The sequence below is a fragment of the Heteronotia binoei genome, chromosome 12, assembly GCF_032191835.1.
Source record: "Heteronotia binoei isolate CCM8104 ecotype False Entrance Well chromosome 12, APGP_CSIRO_Hbin_v1, whole genome shotgun sequence".
Taxonomy (NCBI): Eukaryota; Metazoa; Chordata; class Lepidosauria; order Squamata; family Gekkonidae; genus Heteronotia; species Heteronotia binoei.
In genome coordinates, this window is record NC_083234.1 from 53,087,700 (window position 1) to 53,109,421 (window position 21,722).

General features: G+C 46.0%; 1 protein-coding gene across 2 annotated transcripts in view; it reads right to left on the minus strand.

Moving 5' to 3' along the window:
* Positions 1-21,722, minus strand: part of RABGAP1 (RAB GTPase activating protein 1) — an 83,805-nt gene that overhangs the window by 2,573 nt on the left and 59,510 nt on the right. For both annotated transcript variants that reach the window (XM_060251461.1, XM_060251462.1), the window contains 12 exons: positions 21,410-21,523; positions 19,609-19,683; positions 16,504-16,629; positions 15,470-15,613; positions 14,241-14,282; positions 13,458-13,586; positions 9,514-9,606; positions 8,665-8,775; positions 4,109-4,213; positions 3,119-3,202; positions 2,957-3,028; positions 725-922 (listed from right to left, as the gene is read on the minus strand). In XM_060251461.1, coding sequence (XP_060107444.1) covers positions 725-922; positions 2,957-3,028; positions 3,119-3,202; positions 4,109-4,213; positions 8,665-8,775; positions 9,514-9,606; positions 13,458-13,586; positions 14,241-14,282; positions 15,470-15,613; positions 16,504-16,629; positions 19,609-19,683; positions 21,410-21,523 — 1,293 coding nt within the window. The remainder of the gene's footprint in view (positions 1-724; positions 923-2,956; positions 3,029-3,118; positions 3,203-4,108; positions 4,214-8,664; positions 8,776-9,513; positions 9,607-13,457; positions 13,587-14,240; positions 14,283-15,469; positions 15,614-16,503; positions 16,630-19,608; positions 19,684-21,409; positions 21,524-21,722) is intronic.

The window sequence follows — 21,722 nt, forward strand, 5'->3', positions numbered from 1 at the left end:
ATTTGGCAAGCTCCTCAAATGGGGGAGGAGTGCTTCTGGCATCAATTGCTGCACAGCATGGTGGGGGTGGGGTCCTCTTGCCAGCTCAAGCACATCCTGGAATGAGCCCTGCGAGTCCATGAGATGGTGGGTGAGGTAGTTGAACCCGCATGCAAGAAAATGTGGTACTTTGGATAAAAGGCAGTAGTGAACAGCAAAAGAATAATGGGAGATGCTGGGGGAGGGGGCCGGGTCATAAGATCTTGTACATCCTTCTGGCTGCTTAAAGAGGCCCCAAGAAGGGAGGTCTATGTGAGCAGCAGCAGCAGCAGCTCTGGAAACCTACCCAGCTGTTCACACCAAAGAGCATGGTGTTGAATGATATTTTATCAGAACAGAGCCAACATTTAGAAAATTCTAGCCCATTGTCAGAAACAGTTGAAGGTGTGCAATTGACAGTTTCCACTTCTGACAGCCTTGGAAAGGCATCTTTCGGGCAATGCCAGGAATTCCAACTTCTGCCCCATTCTCACTTGAGCAACACAGAGCATTGTGTGGAGGATGCCAGAAACTGCAGTCATCTGCATGATTCACACTGACCAGAGAGCTCAGGTTTCTCAGTTGAAAAAATGATTTTCCTTACAAATGTACATTTCGTTTTCCAAGTTCCAGCTGGAGGAGGACAATGCTTAAACCCACCCCCCCAAAACACACACACATACACTCCAGCAGGGATGTCCCATACCTGTATTTTACACTCCGCTTCCACCAACTGAAGCTTGGTTTGTGCCAGCTCCAGCTCCATTTCCCTCAGCTGGTTCTTGAGTGCCTCCTTCTCCTCGTCTGTGTCCTCCTCGGAGCCCTGTTTGGCAGTGCTGGCCACCTTCACCCGCCCTTCCTTATTGAAGAACTCCCGGCAGCGCTCACAGTCATCCACTTTTTGCTGAAACCAAGATCAGACTGTGAGCAGCTGTCTGTCTCTCCTCCTGGTAACTGCCAATGGAATCTCTACAAACCAGTCACTTGCCTCCTAAGGCACCACAGGAGTGCAGACCAGCTCATTGCAGCTCTCAGTGCCAAATGCAACCCCCCCCCCCAAACAACATATTCTTTTCTGCTTACAGTCTTCTATAGCCAGTCCTAACCTGATAAATGTCCCACTGCCTTATACTACCAAGACCGTAACAATGCTGCATTTTCATTTTACTGTTTTGGCCAAGTCTCTCTTTTTCATCTCCCTGTGTCTATAGCACCAGAAAACATGTTTGATGTATAAAGTACAAGGGCTTTGTTCAAGGAATTTACAAACTAAACTTGTGATGTAAGAACAAAAAGGGAAGGCAGAGGGGCAGGGGGAAAGAGGAAGATCCCAGTTATAGTGTACACAGGCTTTCACATATGAGGAGGAACAAAAAAGGCTGTGTCAAAGGCTTAACAGGAAAGAGACTTGCAGGAAATGAGAGAGGCCGTATCATGCAGGTCAGGGGTGGCCAAACTGTGGCTCATAAGCCACATGTGGCTCTTTCACACATATTGTGAGGCTGTTGAAGCCTCCACTGCCCCATCAGCTGCCTTGGAGAAGGCACTGCTCTCCTGAAATCACTTCTCCAAGCCAAAGCAGCTGGCAGCTTAAAGAACGCATTTAAAGTTAAAGTTGTTTCTTTCCACCTCTCCCTCCCTCCATCTATTTGCCTGCCTTCTTTCCTGTCTTACAGCTCTCAGACATCTGACATTTATTCTATGTGGCTCCTACATTAAGCAAGTTTGGCCACCGCTGGTGTAGATATTCTGGAGTGAGGGAGTGGAAGACCTTCATGCTACAGAGGTGCTCCAGCCTCCAGTGCAGCCCACCAACCCCAAGCCAGACCTTGCTCTTGCTCTTCTGCTTGTTGGTGGGAAGGAGATAGGGCTGCCAACTCCAGGCTGGGAAATTCCTGGACATTTGAGGGGTGCAGCCTAGGGAGGGTGAGATTTGAGAAGGGGAGGAACATCAAACTAGTATAATGCCATTTCCTCCATGAGAACTACCACTGCTAGCCTCCAAGTGAGGGCTGGAATCAACCAAAGTTACAACTGCTCTCCATGTGACAGAGATCAGTTCCCCTGGGTAAAATGGCTACTGTGGAGGATAGATTCTATGGCAATATACCCTGCTGAGCTTGCTCCCCTCTCCAAGCCTCACTGTCCCAAGACTCCACCCTAAATCTCTAGGAATTTCCCAACCTGGAGCTGGCAACTATAAGGGAAATTTATCTCTGGAGGTGGCAGATCCATTGTGATTTCTGGAGAGCTGCCACTGCTGCGGGGGGGGAGGAAGCAGACAAGAGGGTTGGGAGAGTGATGAGGCAGAAAGAGTGAGTGATGGGGTGGGGGGGCTGAAAGTGATAGAGAGTGATGAGTGGGGAGGCAGAAAAACAAAGCAGTGATGAGGCAGAAAGTGACATGCATGGAGAACGGGGTGGCAGAAGGGAGAAAAACTGAGACAGCTAGGGGAAGACGGGAGGAAGCAAAAGTGGGGGGAACAGGAGAGCTGCTCCACAAGTTTCTTGTGGCTCCCCACTTGTCCTACAACATTATCCATGTCGCTTGCTTCAACTTCAATCTATTCACATATTTTTTAAAAACCACGAGGTAGGGGGAAGAATCAGAAAAACTAACAAGAATCCCTGCAGAGACTACAGGTCTTCTTTACAGAAACCACTGCAGGGTAACCTCTGGTCACTTATTTATTTGAAACTGTGATTCCACCCCCCTCTCCCAAAGTTTTCTACAGTGTTCTCAAGATTGGATGCAAGGGTCTGTATGAGGACGATGGGGCCCTGGACTGAGTTAAATTAACAGGGAAAACCCACAGCATTTTTAAAAAGACAACAGTCCCAAGGTAATAACTTCAGGCAGCCTTCTGCTTAGAATAAAAAACTTTGCATCAGTCAAAATGGTGTGCCCCCTCCCCCTTTACAGTAGCAAAGGCCCTTACCCGGATCTTCTCAATTTCAGCTTTGTTTGCTGTCTGCTGTTTCTCCAGCCTCTCACTCAACTGGGAGCAGATCTACCAAGATAGACATATTTTTAAAAAGCATTACATTTCTGGAATGACGGCAACTGGGGCCTGCCCAGGTAAGAAAACGTGAGTGCTCACCTGTTTGTAGTCACCTATGATAGAGCTGTTCTTTTTAATCTCAGACTCTGCCTTGTCCAGTTCACGGCGACACATCTCCTTCAGCTACATAAAAAAAGGTATTGGGGGTGAGGTTATTTGTGGCCATGGGAAACCACAGACAGCAAAAACCTCTCCCTCCCAAGCCTGCAAGACCCTTAGGCGACCCATTCCCCCCATCACTTTTTTTTTTTCCGAGGACCTCACAGGCCAGGCTGATTTAGAGTGACTGCACAGTCAACTTCTCCTTTAAATATTCCCTGGGAGAACAGCCTTGGCAGAAGGGGCTGCCAAGAAGTAGAACCACCTGCATCCTGAGTAATTCTGGAGCAGGGGGATCATTTCCCAGAACACAGTGACCTGCTCTGTCAAGTACAGCATTTTACCATGGAGCTTTGACTTTCTATGTGCTAGCTACAGTAAATAAGTCATAGTGGTGTTGCTTTGATGAATATGGCTCACTCAGAAGCCCTCTGGAAGGTGTGGCCTCCCCTCCCCCAGCCAGCAGACGAAGCTCACAACTTACAGCAAGCGAGGCAAAGCACAAGAGCAAGCTTGAGGGGCTTGGTTGGTGGTGATGGAAAATGCTGTCAAGTCACAGCCAACTTCCGGTGATCCCGTTAGGATTTTCAAAGCAAGAGGCGTTCAAAGGTGCTTTGCCATTGCCTGCCTCTGTGGAGCAACCCTGAACTTCCTTAGTGGTCTCCCATCCAAATAGCTCCCGTGGCTGACCCTGCTTAGCTTCTGCTATCTGGTGAGACTGGGGTAGTCTGGTCCATCCAGGGCAAGGATCTTGGAGACTGCTAATGAGTTGTTTGGCTGGCACTGCCCAAATCCCAGAAAATGTCTTGGAAACACTGCTGGAAACTGGAATCCTCTCTCTCAGCCCCTGACTCCTTGCAGCACCTTGCTCTCCTCTCCAGTCAATGCACCCTCCACCTCCACCACCATGCAGTCAGGTGAACCCCAAACCTGAGCTGACTCCTCCTCCAAGCGTCTTTTCTCATCTTCGGCATCAATCAGCTTTTGCTTGGTCATCAGCAGCTCCTTGTTCAGTGCATCGGCCTTTTCCTCTGCCTAATACCCAAATGCAGAAAAGCCAAGCATGAGGGAAAGGTCTTTCCAGCAACAGAAGCATGCTGGATTCCTGTGCTAGCACTGCTGCACAGGAGGTATGGAAGTTAAGGAATAGGATCGCCAGTCATCCCCAAGAGAAGGAGTGGTGGCCAGCTGGTGAGAAGAAGGCATGGCTGGTTTTCTGGCACTTCCATTTTCACTGAATAACTCTGGTCTAGGCAACCTGATATCTCCCTTTGTTAGGCATTCAAGCGCCTTGCTCTTTAAAGATGAAACTTGAGAACATGAATAAGGAGCAGCCACCTAGAATGCATACAAAGCACTGCCAGTGCCAAGTGTTCAGCACTTTCTCCACGGCATCCCCTCAGAAGCTTCTTTATTGGCATTCTGTACAGATTGCTGTGGGAGGCTGAAAGAAGAGCGTCACTCTGAGGCTACCCAGAGAGCTTCTGACTAAGGTCAGACTTGATCCAAGGATGTTCTGCCTGTGCGTTTAACCGCTACACTCTGATCTGACACCGGAACTAGAATAACACAGTCTGATTCTATGCTCACAGAAGCAGCAACAAAAACTGATCTGGAAAATTATTGCCATTTCATGTTTCTTCTGGTCAAGTGGCACCTTTGCCGAGTTTTCTTGTTTAGAGCATGCACATTTATGGCAGTGCTGGTCTATGCAGGGCCAGCCTGCCCCCTAGGCAAATTAGACATTTGCCTAGGGTGTGGGGAGTGGGGGCGCCAAATGGGGCTCTCCCCCTCCCTCCTGGCACTCAAGACAAATGCCTAATTGCTTTGCCACAGTCACCGGCTTGCAGCGGCAATTAGGCGGCGGCGGCAGCAATCTAACAGCAGCGGCAGGTAGGCCACACACACACACCCCAGCACACTCAGGGGAGCGACGCCAGCCTCCTGCTTACCCACTTCGGCAGGCATCGCATTCTCTTAATAGAGAGCAGGAAGAGGCTTCACTCACCCCTCCCTTCCGGATCAGGAAGGGAGGAGGAAGTGAAGCCTTGTTCTGCTCTCCATTAAGACAGTATACTCTACTGAGATACCTGCCAAAGCGGGTAAGCAGGAGGCTGGCATCACTCCTCTGAGAGTGGTGGTGGGGGGGGGAGTAGAGAAGATGGGAGGGAGGCAGCACTCAGAGCCAAACTACCACTCTCCCCTCCCTGCAGTCTACAAGATGAAGACAACAACAGTGCTGGGACTCCAAAGCAAAATCTTTACACTCAGCCCTTGTATCATCATCATCAGACTGACTGGTTTTCCTCCCACCTTCTCCATGACTGTCTTATTCTGATGTTAGATTCAGGAGGGTAGTCGTGTTGGTCTGAAGCAAGAGAGCCAAGTTTGAGTCCCAATGGCACCTTTAAGACCTCAGAGGTATCTGAGAACGTGTGCTTGCACAGGAAAGCTCATACTGGAATAAAACTTTGTTAGTCTATCAGGTGCCACCGGACTAAAACTTTGTTAATTCTGACTTATTTATGTCAGCTCACAGAACATCTCCATTGCTTGTTATTAAGCAGAAGTGGGGAGGAGAAGAATTATAGTTCTATGTAGGTGGCATATATGACTCCCCCCCCCCACCACCAACCTTTTGCTTATAAACCCCATCATCTCCATCCCCCTTTAAAGCTGTCCCATGAAACTTGGCTGTGGTGCAGAGAAAGGAGTGTGCAAGAGTCAAAAGAGGGGAATGAATGCCTCAGCTGAGGAAAGGTCCTCCAAAATACCCCCTCTGACAAAAGGTACCTGAAATGAAAGCTGCAGAACTGGCAGGCTTAAGAGGGGAAAGCTTTCCACTTTCAGTGTAGTAGCTTCAACTACTCTTCTTAGGAGAAGGGGGGAAAGCAGCTCATTGTGGTACCTTAGAGAGAAATTCTACATGTGGGGGAGAGGGAGATGTCCCTGTTATTGGTTTTAAGCTGCATTGTTTTTATGAATTGAAATGTATTGGTTTTAATGTTTAAATGTGAAGTATTTAATTGTTCTATTTAAATTGTTAAATTGTTATTGTTGGAAGCCGCCCTGAGCCACTCCTGGGAAGGGCGGGATACAAATCCCGAATAAATAAATAAATAAATAAAAAAGGGGATGCTTCATTCAGTAGGCAACCCCCATTGTCAGGAGGACACCATTTCCAGGATCCATCTCTCCTGGCACTGGCAAAGCTGAGTAATTCCAGGCATTGTTTGCAAACATTAAAAAGGAGGATCCATCCGACTATCTTTCAGCATTCAGCCATCTAGGACTGTTGACCCACTGAAAAGAAATATGGAATTCAATTAAGCAGAATTAATCTAGGAACCCGCTGGCAAGGATCAAGCCACAATGTCCCCTCCAGGGGGGGCGAGATTCTGTTCATTTTACAGAACTGTTTGTGAAGATGGACTACCAGGCCAAGCCCAGCAGCCTGTTTAAAGAGGCAGATGAAGAGCTCAGCTGGCAGACTGCCTCAGGCAAACCAACCTAGTGTAACAGAATGGTCAGCAGTGAGGGAGGAAATCCTTTTAAAGAGGTGCCTCCTTTGTGGAAAGGCAGAATCACACTGGTAAGGTCCAGCATGAAGAGTCACACCAAGCATGCGACTTCCAGCTGGCCACTTGCCAAATCCGCTCCAGCTCTGTCACCACAGGACTCTTGGCCACAGAGCCAGCTGCGTACTGCAGACACATTTTAGGACTCTTTCAGTGGAAGAATTCACATGAATTCTGGAAGAAACCATGAACAATCTATGTTTCTTTTTAAATGCTACCTTTACAAAACAACATAAGAAGAGCCCTGCCGGATCAGAACAGTGGTCCATCTAGTCTAGCATCCAGCCTCACAGTGGCCAACCAGTTATGCTGCAGGTCCAGCAGCAAGGCATAGAAGCCGAGGCCTTCCCTAGTGTTGCCTCCTTGCATTGGTATTCAGAGATTTACTGTCTATGAATGTGGAGGTTTCCCTTTAGTCTCTATGGCTAGTAGCCACTGATAGATCTATCCTCTATGAATCTGTCTTAATCCCCTTTTAAAGCTTTCAGTGCCTGCAGCCATCACTATGTCCTCTGGCAGCAAATTCCACATGTTAATCACTCATTAAGAAGTATTTCGTTTTGCCCATTGCTGACCAACTTTAATAGGTACTCCACAGTTCTAGTATTTGGGGGAAGGAAGAAAAATTCCTCTCTGTCCACTCTCTCTTTTCACATCCCCCCACCCAATTTGCATTCCTCCACAGATATGATTCACAACTGATGGAATGCATGTGCATTTTCTGCTTGGGTGGCCATACTGGAAAACAGAGCACAGGAATTGAAGATCTTTTAAATTTTAATTGTATTAATGTTTTATAGATTTTATTGACTTATTGTTTTAAATCGTGTAAATGACTGTTGTAAGCAGCCCTGAGTCCGCTTGCGGAGAGGGCGGGATAAAAGTCTAATGTAAATAAATAAATAAATCTATGGGCAGTGCTTTGTAAGAGCAAAGCTGAGATTTGTGGACAGTATAGTAACTTTCTCTGGAAAGACACACACACACAAAATTCATGATCAACGTGGCAAAGTTCTGTAGTACCTCGAGGTAGTTATAAAGTGCTTCACATTCCACTCCCCCACTTTCCATGTAATACCAGAAAACAAGTCTGGCAAAAAGGAGCAAGAAAAGTAGACATCACCCACACACACACTCCCTCCATGAGAGAATCTATCAAGTGTCACCCTGCTGGCAATGTTTCTCTCTCATCCTGGCATCAGAATCCAGTTAAACTAAGCCAGCTGATGCAGTTTGTGCAGCCCAGCTGGAGATGTGACTCTTTTCGACGAGGTGCTGAAAATGCTGAACGGAATCCAAAGACCTGCTGCCAAATTGGTGGAAAGCAGAGCCCTGGGCACTGCTGAGGCAATAATGCTTATGCACAGAGTCAGTTCCCCCCCCACCATGTACATGCAAACAGTTGCATGAGCATGACATATGCCGTCCAAATGGCTTTTAAAGACAAAAGTGAGCATGTGCTGGACAAAAAGAAAGGGGAGCGATGACAGCACATGACAGAGAAGCAAGGCATGCAACAAAGTATGGCTTGAACACTTTCCCCTGTCAGCAAACACAGCCTGCCCTGGCCATGAAAAAGAGTTTCATGTCCATTTGATGTTCACAACTCCCAGCTTAAGGACCCCAGAGAGATGAACCCCTCTAAGAAAGCTACAGATCCCTACTGAAAAATACAGAGCCCCACCATCAACAAATAACAGCCTGGGAAAGCCATGAGGGTGAAGCCACTTTAAGTCAGCAGGAGAGGATAACCTTCATTATCAGAGTTCCAAATGAGCTCTTGGGCTGGCAATTTATACTCATTCTGCAGTGAGTTCCACAGCCAGATATGCAACTCATGCTGAGAAGGAAAACCCCAAAGAAGCTCCTAGGACCCCAAAGTGCTCAGCCAACATGCCTGGCTCTTACATTGTCCAAGTCCTTCCTTAATGCAATCTTGCTGGTGACGAGCTCATGGGCCAGGTCATCATTCTCTTGCTCCAGCCTCATGTTCGCTTCTTGCAAGCGCCGGTTCTCCCGCTAAATGGAGGCAAAAAACAGCAGTTACGTTTTGAACCTGCTTTTCTAGGGCACTGATTCTCACACCCTGTGCTAATGTCAAGTTGGTTTGGTTGCACCTGGAAATGCTCTCTGCAGATGGGAGCCCCACTCATTAAACATGCACCAATTATGCAGCTTGCTTTTTTAAAAATAAGTATTAACTTGCTGAATCAATTACTCATTACTTGGCTTTTTGAGCTACTTTCAAAGACAGCTCTCCTATAACTGGAAGCCCACCCCCCTCGCTAAATTCCAGTGCTTAACTGTCAACCATTAATCAAGAGCCTAGGGTCCACAAAGAATTCCCCTGTCTACAGCATACTTTTTGTGCTACTGACAGCTCTATCATCAGGGTATCAGCACAGGTCAATGGCTCCATCAGCACCTGCCTTTCCCCTCACTCCTCATGCACTGGCTTGTGGACTCTGGACCTTGGCATTCTAAGCAGCATCACAACACCAGCCCATATCCCCATGTCCTTTCATTAAAAGTTCACTCAGTCAGTGAAACAAAACTGTACATTCAGGAGGTCATCTACATTGAGTAAAAATAGTTTTAGGTGACTAGGCAAGAAAACTTTCAAGGCGAGTTAAAATGCCTGTAGGATTCTAACTTAATTGTAAGGCTGTGTTAAAGCTCACCATATAACAATACTATAAGTACAAGATCTAAAACAGGGCAAGCATGTACCAAAAAAACAGCAGGAGGAGGACTTACTTCAAATCTTTCAATGGGATCCTCTTGCTGGGCCTGCTGTTCTCTCATGGTGTGGTACTCCCTTTCGTATTTTTTCAGCTTCTTCTGGCTAATCTAAAAAGTAAGGAACATCTCAGTTAATGTTGGTACAAAGAGCTGAACTTTTGCTTCTTTCAAGAGAAAGCATTTAAGCCATGCTCCAAATACTTGCAGTGCAGTGTATACACACAATAAATGCAGGAATGCTAGTGGCAATATAGCTCTGACTGGACTGTTCTCTGGTTGGGTTATGGTGATGCAAGTTTTCAATTTACACAAAGCTCATCATCAGACACATCAAGAAGACAACCAGCTCCATAAACCATGTCAATTTTTAGTAAGCCGTAACAACCAAAAAGCTTGAGCATCTCTATGAGGAAATGCTAAGGGGTTTGGGAATTTTAGTCTAGAGAAAAGACAAGCAAGAGGGATATAACAGCTATGCATAAAATTATTCTCACAACCCCCCAATGACGGCAGAAGATTCAGGACAGGCAAAGGGAAGCATTTCACTCCAAAAGTAATACTTGTGAAATTCACTGCTAAGGGAGGTACTGATGGCTACTTGTTTCATTCACTTTAAGAGGGGATTAGACAAATTCATGCAGAAGTGGGTGTTAGCCAATAACCATTAGTTTTATGGAAATGTTCAAAGGATGTAAAAATATCTGAATATCATTGCTGGGGTGGGGTGGGGTGGGGGGAACAGGAAAGATTTGGTCTCTGCACCCTGCTTGTAGTCCTAGAGTGGACTTCCAGTTGATCACAGCATAGGATAGGTTGCTGGAAGTAGAAAGATCACTGATCTGATCCAGCATGACTGATGTCATGTTCTCATCCCTTTGAAGCTATTCAAGCAAATTCCACAAGATCCAAAACACCTCAGAGATGGTCTCTTCCTCCTTCCCTAATATCCTGACACAACCTTGCAGATTTGCCCAGCTCCATCTATGACCAAAATGTGGGCAGGAAGGATATGTAGGCAGACATCTCTTTGAGGACTGCCCAGTACCCCCTACTCCTACTTCAGGTTGTGTTTTATTTAGCCTGACTTCATGTGTTTTTGATCTGCAATCCAGGGTGGTGAAGCAAGAGAAAACAAATAAAATATTAGAAAGCCACTCAAATATCATTATCAATCAGCCTCAATTCGTATGCGAGCTTGGAAGCTGGCCAGATGGCTGCAGTGTAAGTTTTTGAAGGTTCCCACATACACACAGAAAGTGAGCTACACGTATGCCCCTGTACAAGCAGAGAAGCTGAAACTGTTGGGCATGTGTTGTTGCACTGCCCTTTCAGTGGTGATATTAAATACACTTTTATTACTCCTACACTCCAAAAAAACTCCTGGTAGATTGAGGAATTATATACTTCCCTTCTCCCAGACAGTAACCCTTGAGTTATGGATAGTCACAATTTTGTGCAGCAGCTAGAGTTTACTACAGTTATGCACTGACTTAATGACCATCACCATTTTTAATGTCATCTATCTATTGGTTTTCATGTAAATATTTCTGGTATTGTATGGATTATTGTGCTGGTTTATGACCATTAATAAGCAAAACAAATGATGAAGGCTTCCGTTGAGCCAATGGGCAAGCAAGCTAGTGTGACATGCCAACAACATACATTGGTTCCAATCCTACCAGCATGACATGGTTTAGGCTTATTCACAGGGTGGCTGTGGAGGCCAAAACAGGTCACCCCAGGAAAGGCACCAAATAATCAGGAGAGGCACACAATGAAGCAGAGCTCTGGTCTGCCACAATGCTGGTCTGAGGGGCATGATTTACAAACGCAGTGGGACAGGATCACCTATTTTTCCCTTCTAAGGATAGGAACAGCCGTGTCAAACCTAGTCCTTTAGCTCCCTCTAGTGATGCTCATGCAGAAGTATCTTTACTCTTCAAACAGCAAGAAATGTCCATTTGCCACCACAACATAAACACAAGGGAATAGGCCTTCCCAATCGTCTAAAGGGATGGCTAGGAATGTCAACCAGCTATCCGTCAGAGCCAATTCAAAAGTTTCTATCATCTAGGAAAGATCACCAAATTGTCACTTGAGTGGCTGAACAAAACAAGTGGCACAGCCAACACACTTCTGGGAGCATCAGAGTCAAATGTGGGTCAGAAGCAGGAGCTGCTGTTCTCAAAAGTGCTTTGGTGATGCTTGGTCTAGGAGGAGGTGCCAAGCCCCAATTTGAGTAGAATCAAAGGCACGACCTAGTGGTTATTGGTCATATGGGAGGTCTGATACACTAGTGCAGAGGATGCCCTCCCTACATCCCAGGCAAGTGAGGAACTCTCAGGCCCTTCCCTGGTGGAAGCCAGTACACAACAACTGTTCAGTAAGACCTAGGAACTAGCTTGGGCTGCCATGCCTGCCTGGCACACTTCCCACTTGTGGCACAAAGGTACCCCAAAGACAGGCTGCTGAACCATGGGCTGAGCAACACTGCAAAGCCACTTCCTGGAACATGTTCCTATTTCCCACCCGCAACCTTTTTTGTGGCAAACTCGAACTCACTACAGCTCCACCTTCCATTACTGACCTTGCAAATCCTCAGTTCTTCTGCTGTTTTTACAGCAGCTATTTAATTATCTGCAAACAGCTGCGGCACTTCTCTTTCTCACAGGCAAAGCCGAACGCAACAGCAGCACTGTTGATGGAGGTGGATGAGGAATGCATCTCCTCTCAGCACCACTGCATATTTCATGGAAAGGCTCCATTTAAATGTTTAATGATCTGAAGGCCTAGGGCTGCTGGCCTCATCTTCATCCATCCGGTTAGAGTCCAGAGGCATAAATCACCAAGGCAGCGCACACCGTAGTGCAGTGGATGGGTAGAAGACAGGCATTCTGGGAAAGCCCTCGAAGCACAACCCACCGGCATAACCACATGCTTAAGAGCTTAAGCACTCAGCATGCCAAGGGAGCCCTTTGCATCAAAATGGCTGCTCCAGAGAAACCTGCCACTAATGCTCTAGACCAGGGGTGAGGAACAGTGGCTCTCCAGATGTTTTTTGCCTACAACTCCCATCAGCCCCAGCCAGCATGGCCAATGGCTTGGGATGATGGGGGAGCCACTGTTCCCCACCCCTGCTCTACACTTAAGAACTGTTAGCTTTCAGGCAGATCAGAAAACTAGCTCCGGTCATGAAGAATGCTCTCTCTATAGACTAATATCTTCTTTTTTTCCTATTGACCTTCTGAACTGCCAGTATAAAAGAATGTAAAGGCCTGCTTTAAGAAGGGCTGGAGAATGGTTTTAAACTTAAAATGCCACTGCAAACATTTTATGTACTAGACATATTAAAGATAAAAAGGTAAAGAGAGAGAAAGGAAGAAAGAAGATCTCTCAACTTAAACAGACATAATGATTCCAACAACAATTTGGAAAGTCCCCCCCCCACCCCAAACTTGACCATATTTGAACAGGGTCAAATGGTGGAGGGGGAGGACCATGCAAGCTGGTTAATTAGCAGGGCTGTGAAGATGCATTCCAAGGGTGTCTACCCTCTTAACTGACTACTATATTGTGATGCAGGCAATTATCTGAGATGGCATTATCCCAAAGACTAACTCCACAGAGAAACTGAAGATTCCAACCCCAGAATCCAGCGGCCTTTCTCTGTGGGCATCCAACTCCTGAACTTCACCCACAGAAACCTCACATCACAGGTGGGCAGAGCCCAGAGCAGTGTCTGCCTTGAGGATCTGATTGAAGTTCAGACAAGAGCAGATGCCTCCCAAGATACGCTTAACATGGCTGAAGAAGGCCCCCCTGGGTCCATAATCAGCACTTTATCTTTGGGAGCACACTGGCCCCAGGCAACATACCCTGAACACATGGGAAGCACTCAGATTCCCTGTCTACAGACCAGAGGCAAGCCCTCACAGGGCTCGCTGCTTTTATCCATTTACCTTCATGCTGCAAGCCAACTCCATCAGCTTTTTGGCATTCTCCTCCGAGCGATATCTCTTGGGCAGCTGCACGCGAAAGAACTTTAAAGCCCCCTCAAAGTCTGTCAGAAGCAAATCATCCTTGGTAGTCTGCAAATGCAAAGGACAACAGAAAAGAATGCTTGGCAGCAGATCTCACAGCCCAAAGTTGGGGTGGGGGCAGGGGGGAAGAACTGTAAGAAAATTATTTCATTATTTCTATAGAGGAGTACTCAGAAATATGTGATTCTCTGTGTGTGCATTTTAAATCCATTTATTCCCCTGATTCCACTTCAGGGCATGATTCTCGCAAGAAAAAAGACATGATGAGTGGACAATAGGGGACAAAATGTAGAAATGTCACTCGGAAAAGGAGGAAGAACTGCTGAATTGTCATAGATCTTTTAATTGAAGGATGTAACAATTACAGAAAGTTCTATGGCAACTGAAATAGAAACAGCATAGCCCCTCCCCTTTTGCCAGTTCTTCACTTCCTGTAGGCAAAAGACAGGAGCTGGACAACTAGAACCCCCATCCTGCTAGGTTCTTTCAAGCAGGTAAGAACTTGCCCCCTCCAGCTCGTTCCAACACATTCAAACCCATTCTGCCTCTTTTTTTATGCTCCATATGTGACCAAGATACGGAGGAAATGAACCAAAGCCCCAAAATGGTCAGCAACAGCCTCAGCAGAGCTCTGACTTCTTGAACCCTTCCCAAGGTGCTCAGTATGAATTATGTCAATCAGCATCAAGGCAGAGAACTTACTTTTAGCAATCCAAGTGCAACGTTAAAGATAACACTTATGCCCTGCAGGGGGGAAAGAAAAAGATCAGAATGAACATTTATGGCTTGTCAGACACCCACATGCATCTGCATTCATGTCCTGCTGCTCTCTTAAAACTGGGTCATCTAACAAAGGGAAGGTTGCACATATTCAGAGCTTGGGGGGCTGGGGGGGAGGAAGAGAGATCTCAAAATGCATACACTGAAGAAAAATTCTGCAACCTGCATTATGCACAGGGATCAAGAGATCTATGAGGCCTTCCAGCACAAGGTGCAGACGATCTGGACATCTGTTTTTATTTTTAGGAGCAAGTTTCTATCCCTTATTGTTGCAAACCAAGATCTGTAGACCATTACAGACTGAGAAGTTGGAAGGCATGTCACAGCAAGACTGTCAGCTGCTCTTCCCCACACTGACAAATGGCATGGGCCCACTTGGACACAGGGAGTACAATCCCAGATGGGCAACTGAAGGAATGAAACAATCTTGAACTGGAAAGGAGAGTCACAGAACTTGCTGGTTCATGCTAGCAAGGGGGAAAGCTACTGAGAATTAATGAATGTTGCTAATTAACAAGTACATAATTTCTCAGAACTGCTTCCCTGGTTGCTCCTGCCTGCCTAGACATCTCAGCACATATAATAGTGTGTATATAGTCCACACTATGGCATTAAAAAGTTACAGCACTTCCTCCAAGCCAAAGGAGAGGGTTTACTAGAAAGTGGTTGGGTGACAACAGCCTCCATGGGCATGGCTCCCTTAAGCAGAAACACACCTCGATGCCAGTTTCTTTGTTACCAAGCCATACCAACATCAAGACGGTCATGGAGCAATAACTGGCATCCCTTGTACGTCACTGTAGCAGCTGGAAACAGTAACCAAATTCTGTTGGCACAGCTCATGGATCAGAGCAACCCCATAATTTATGCCCCAAACTTTCCCATGATTGCTGACCTCTTTTGATAGTGATTTAATATTTGAGACCCAGTAGGTGGTGTCTAAGAAATGAAAGATTTCCTAATATGCAAAAATATCCAGAAACATCTAGTTTCTACATGGAATGTCAAGAAAATGTCAAAGAAAACAGTTCACAATTTTTTTCTTGAAAAGAACGTCCACAAAATTGCTTGAAAAAAACTCCACTTGGTCTTCCTGAATAAGGACCAGAACCACCAAATCTACATTCTCAAACCACCGTAATGCCACATACCTCACACAACAGCAGGTCAATGATGTGGAAGACCATGTAAAGAGGGAATTTTGCTGTGAAAAGCGTGAGAAACCACTGGGAGGCATACATATGAGCTTCAAGGCTGATATCCAGGAAGTGGCTGTAGAGGTCAGGAATGTACTCCTTAAAAAGAAAAGGAAACCTTCACTTATCTGATCTGAGCAGCAACACAACACAATGCGAGGGGATATGACAGGCGCTTAAAATATTTCATAAAATGGGCTATGAAGGCAGCCTCAAAGATTTAGGTTGCCGACTGGACGTATGAGATTGCTTTATAAAGTATGATAATCAATACTGACTAGTGGCTCTCGAGGGTTCCAAACAGAGAAAGGTCTTTCCAAGCAACTGCAGCCTGCGATACCAGCACTGAACCAGGGACCTTCTGCATGCGTAGCAGCCACATGATTACTGAGCTATGAGCATTAAGATAAAGCTGCCTCATACCCTTGGTCTGTTAAGCTTAATGTTGTCGACTCTGACCAGCAGTGATTCTTTGGGAGATTAAGGCACAGAAAGATCTGAACCAACATCAATTCACAAAATTGCCCAGTGCCAAGTCCATTGTCACAAATGTGCCTCATCCATTCAGTCCTGAAGTTGGTAATCAGGTGCCAAATGGACCCACTCAGAAGATAAATATGGCTGATTGTGCTACCCTGTCTGGAGCTGATAAGGTGTTCATGTCTAGTGGGCAGCAGCTATATAATGTTTTAAAAGGCAATGGTCATGGTGGCAGAAGTCCCTACATCGTCTGGAGAAAGACCACTGCAGTGCTCAGATGTCAGTGACAAGTAAAACAGCTCAAGATAGAGATGAGAGCCAAGCAGTCTTTGCTTCTAATCTCACCACAGCCCACTCAATGCCCCAAAGGCAATTCACTGGTATTAACAAAGTGTCTGGATTTTGCACTGTAAAGCATCTCTCCTTTCCAAACAGAATCACATCCCTGAATGAAGAGAGTTAGAAGGGAAATGTTTGTTCCTGGGTTGAGTATAGAAGATCACTCTTACCTGCATGAGACGTTCCAACTGGTAAAACTTGCAGTGCAAATCTTCAAAGTTTTGTTTGAAAAGTTCCCTGAGTCCATAGTCAAACATGATTTTGACCAGAACACTAAACGCCTGCTCTTCAGGCATCTGTTAAAGAGAGAACAAAACCGGCTGCCATTTTTTTTACAAAAAAAGAAAAGAATCTAAACACTCCTCTGTCTTCAGCCCACTGGCATGGCAGTTAACAACCTGGCAGCTATAATGGCAGCCAAAAGCGAACGGCCCTGATGACATCTACAAACAGCCCCCAGAGGACACTTTAATTGTTCTTCCTGCCATGATTTAACACCAACTCCTGCTGATCAAATGTGTATTCCACCATAGCAAGGCCATGATTTAGCTGCAGAGCAGTCATCAGCTACTGGCGTGACAGACTCATACTGACCAGGAGCGTTTTGCTCTTTTCCTAACAGATTGCAACCAAAACAATCCGACAAGGTCATGTGCCTTGTCCCAAAGTGCTGTCCCCACCCCACTCCCCAAGCATCCCACAGGTTCACAATCCCCCCAGACAAGTCTAACTTTGCTCTGAAAAGACAGCTCTTTTGAGGAAGACAGCTGCCAAGATGCTTTTAAGTGCATACCAGAAACCAGCTTTTACATACACTATGGGTACATGCCTTGAGACACACATGCACAGATTCTCCAACACTATTAAGTGCTCTTTCATGGACAAACAGGTAATACAGTTCAAATGTCTTGGGATTCAGCTCTATCTCTTGGAAGCGACATTAAAAACCAGCCAGACATAACTCTGCAATCCAAATGGCATAGAGATAACTTCTCTCTAAACTAATAATCACTGTAAGCCATATGACAGAGTTATGCCTGTTCGGGGACAAAAGGCTAGCGGCAGGGGGCTGCCAGGGCCGCAGGAGGAGTGACCGCCACTGCCTGAACTGCTGCGGCACAGCCTCAGTCACTACGACATCGTCTGGTTTTCTAGGGATGGGTCTCCTCTGGGCCAGCCTTGCTCACAATGCTGCACTTTCTCGCACAGCACTGTGATTAGCAGCAGCTCCTCCTTTTCCTCCTCAGTCATACCAAGGAGGGAAAAGGGAATTTATTCTTTCCTTCTGGGAATTTGCAGTTTGCCAGACGAGGTCCAACCACTCCCAAGGTGGCTTAATCCATTGAGGCCACTGGTGCAGTTCAGAGGGAGGGAAGTGGCAGCACCAACCTCTCTTTACCGTAGCTAGAACTGGGTCCTCTTCTACCGTTCGTTGTGTGTAGTACCCACCATCTGTAGCTGCAATTCCTCCTCCCCCTTCCTCAGTGAAGGAGGAAAAGGGCAAAGCCGCTATTGTTGACTGCTCACTCACCCACCCGGCCGCTTGCAGGAATAACAAGGCAGCTGCCACTCCCAAAAGAAGAGGGGGGCTACCACCTACTCATGCTTCTTGCCAGCCCACCCTCCCTCTCCAACTACTGCCACACATTCGTCAGGCAAGGCAATGGCAAGCAGCAGCTTCTGTCGCTTATGTATTTCTGTCTGAAGCAGGAAGGTGGCTAGGAGAGGAAAGGGACTACTGGAAGGCCTGTTGCAAAGGGCCCTTTACACCTGGAGCTGGCCCTGATGGAACAAGTCACTGCCGAATCGATCAAAGCCTTCCTAATCTTTCGTATAAATATGCACAATCATCATTAAATAACCACCTGCCTATTTGATGGGCGTGCTTGCAATATCCTTCTGCATCCTCCAAGTGTTATGGAAAAAAACCCCTGCTTTTGTTAACCTGGCAGGAAGTTTGGCTTTTCAGAGAAGTGTGGAACCGTTTTTATATTTAGGACCGGAGGATGGTACAGCCATCATTCAAAAGAAGCTGAAGGGTTGGGAGGAAAAAATCTTTTTTGCTTTTTGTGAGAAAAGGAGGTCATTGATCTGAACAACGGCCTGGGCCGGAAGCTCTGCACACTGTCATTCAGCAACTGACAGCATAGATAATTTGTTTAAAAAAGAACAAAAAATGGTTTAAAAATATCTTTAGCAGCAGAAGGAGAAATTTCAGTGGGTTTTTTTAAAGGTATTTCTTAATATGTGAAGGCTTCAGAAAGAAAGATCCAGCAAGTTTGGCATGGCAGCAGTGTTCCCTCTAATTGAGTTAGCGTGAGCCAGCTCACAGATTTTTAGCCTCAACTCACACATCTTTATCTTAGCTCAGGAAGGATGACCCCAGAGCACAGTAATTTATGCAGTAGCTCACAACTTTCATGCCAATAGCTCACAACCAGTAGCTCACAAACTAGAATTTTTGATCACAAGACTCTGCACCTTGGAGGGAACATTGCATGGCAGATGTGGCCGTGGGCTAAAAACTGTAAAATCTGTACCCAAAACTCCAAAGTATCCATTTAACATGGTTAAATACACATCCTTTGGCAGAGACATCCGTGCCTATTCTCAGACATGGAGAGTCCCATGTTTTTGAACCACACACTTGCCCCACACACAGACTTTCCAGTATCCACTTCAGCCTCCATTTGAGCATTTTCTGTAGTACTTAATTTAGGATTACTGGCAAAGAAAAAAAAAATAAACTCAAGCAACTTAAAAAAATACCATCAAGCAATTGGGTAGGTTTCCTTCCTCGCTGACACTGAGGGGAAAAATAATGAAGGATGCTGTTTCATCAACCTTCAAAGGAAGATTGGGGGACAGAGAAGATACCAAAAGTTCTACATAAAAGTATGCAAATAGTGCAATTTGCACCATGAAAATCTCCCCATTAATTAAGATCGTCAACAAAAAAGCCCTGCTCTGTATATCCCCTGTCCACAGAAGTTAGGCTCTTCGGAGGTAGTGTTTTGCCTGCAGAACTCTCTCCCTCTGGCTGCTCACCCAGCAGGCCCCAAACTAAGATCTTTTTCCTTCTCATCCAAGCTTCTGGTTAAGTTCTGTATTTGTGTTAGTGGGGCTTAGGATATGAGGCACATTTTCTCCTGATGATGGACGTCTTTCAGTAGGCTGGAGGCATCTACCTAAGTCCCCTTCCTTCTTCTGAGTGGGTTTATGTATGTGCGTGCACACGTGTAAGATTTGTTCTTTGAAGGCAAAGAGAAACTCACATGCAGAAGCAGCACAGCAGCGAGGAACGACTGGCCCTGGCAATATCCAATCTCTTCGTCATAGACAGAGTAGGCCTGGGGAGAGAACCCGGATACCTGTCAAGCAGGAGTATGAGGAATGCCCCAGGTGAGAGGCACAGCAGCAAAGACCTCCCCATTCAGCAACGACCACCACTTCCCCAAGGCCACAGAAGATGCAGCTTATACCTTGTGAACAGCACTTCACTATCACAGCACATACCAGGCATATTATATGTTTATTATACTTAAAGCACCTTTATTTTATTTATTTTATTTATATCCCTCCCTCCTCGCCGAAGCAGGCTCTTCTGCATTCGAGGGCAACTGGTCCAAGGCTACTCAGTTAAGAGTGCAGCGGAGCAGGAGTCTGAACCCCAGCCTCCCAACACTCTGGCTGCTACACCATGCTCTCCTTGAAAGCACGAGACAGAACCTTGTCTTGGTATTTTTAAAAAGAGTCTCAGAAAGCTGTATTAATTTTACTGTCATTTTTATCAATAGGCCTACAGTCCCCTCCCAGCTAAGACAACAGGCAAGAGAGCAGCAAAGAACTCAGCCCCACCCCAGTTCTGTGTACCTGGACAGCAGGTATTCCAGAAGCAGGAGCATGCCGTTGCCAAATAAACTAGATGTGGAATGAGCCCCCAGAGTTTCACATCCTTTCAATCTAAGGATTCCACTCTGTGATGCGGGGACATTAAAACAAAACAAAGCTTTTAAGCGGTGCTCTTAAGTCTTTGATTTGAATATTAATTATACACAAGCGGTGGAGGCTTCCTCCAGACCTGGTGTGTCCCATGTGGAGCTCATCATTTTTAATGGTGCACTTTGACAGAGAAGCGCTTAGGGTGGCCAGGAAGCCATGATGCTTTCCATGCCAGCCAGTCTCCGGGGGAGGAGGATGCAACTTTCTAGATGAGGAATTCAAAGAGCCAGGCCCCACTCCCCAGTAAGCCAGAAGACAGGATCAAAATGAAGCACAGCTCTTGTTTTTACCTACTAATTGCCTCCTGTACTTTAATGAGCAACTTGATTGTGTTTGCAATTTGCCTTATAATACTAATGAGGAAATAAATAATTACATGGAGTTGTTTCTAGATAAATGCAAAGATCCATTGTGAGATCCCCCTTGCTCTGTTCCCTATTGGTAGGGAAAAAGCACAAGATCAGTTAATTTCTGTTCTAGGAACATAGCTTAAACCAATGGCTGGTTTCCTCAGGCAGAGGCACTGGATACATGCCACGTGGCATCACTACCACACTCTTGCTTTTTTTAGTACGCTCACTAAAAAAAGCTTGACACTATGCAAAGGGATTTTCAGAATTTGAAGTGAATTACAGTGGTTTGCAGATCAACTCCCAGCACCCAGACAAGGCCTTCGTTCATGAAATCCAGCCCAGAACATTACACGATAGGTGCCTGTAGATCCAACTGGTGACTCATGCAAATCAGCCAATCCACACACTGTTGGAACGATTGCCCACCCACCACATATTGTGTCTCCCACCACATATTGTGTCTCTGGAACATTTTAGCTTGGAGACAATTCTCCAGATATCCAACATGGCTATTCACAGGGTCAAGCCAGCTGAATCATATCAAGGGAAAAATAACTATGCATATTACATCCCACTCAACACTCTGTCTCAGGTTCTGGCTGATTCACCTCCAAATGACAATAGCCTGGCATACAGGAACAGACAGCCTGTTCACCTATAGCTCTGGTCAACAACTGCCCCAGCCCAGAAGGACTAAAGGAGTCACATGTCCAATTGATACCTTGCATATTTTGTACAACGAGTCCTGGCCATCTCCCCCGGTGTCCTTAAAGTAATCGTGGGCAGGGAATGTACGGTTGATGTCCCGGGTGATGGCACTGTCCTGTGGAGACTCCTGCAAAGCCAACGAGACAGGAAGGGCTGGTTAAGTCCAAGAGATGAGATGGGACTGGTACTAGAACTCTCTGTGATCTAGAACCAATCACTCTTGAAAACGCAAGCCACAATGAAAGAGTCGGCCATTTCTTACCTTGTGTTGAAATATTCATGTTAAAAGGAAATAAAAGGCTGCCAATTAAATTTCCTCCATCCTA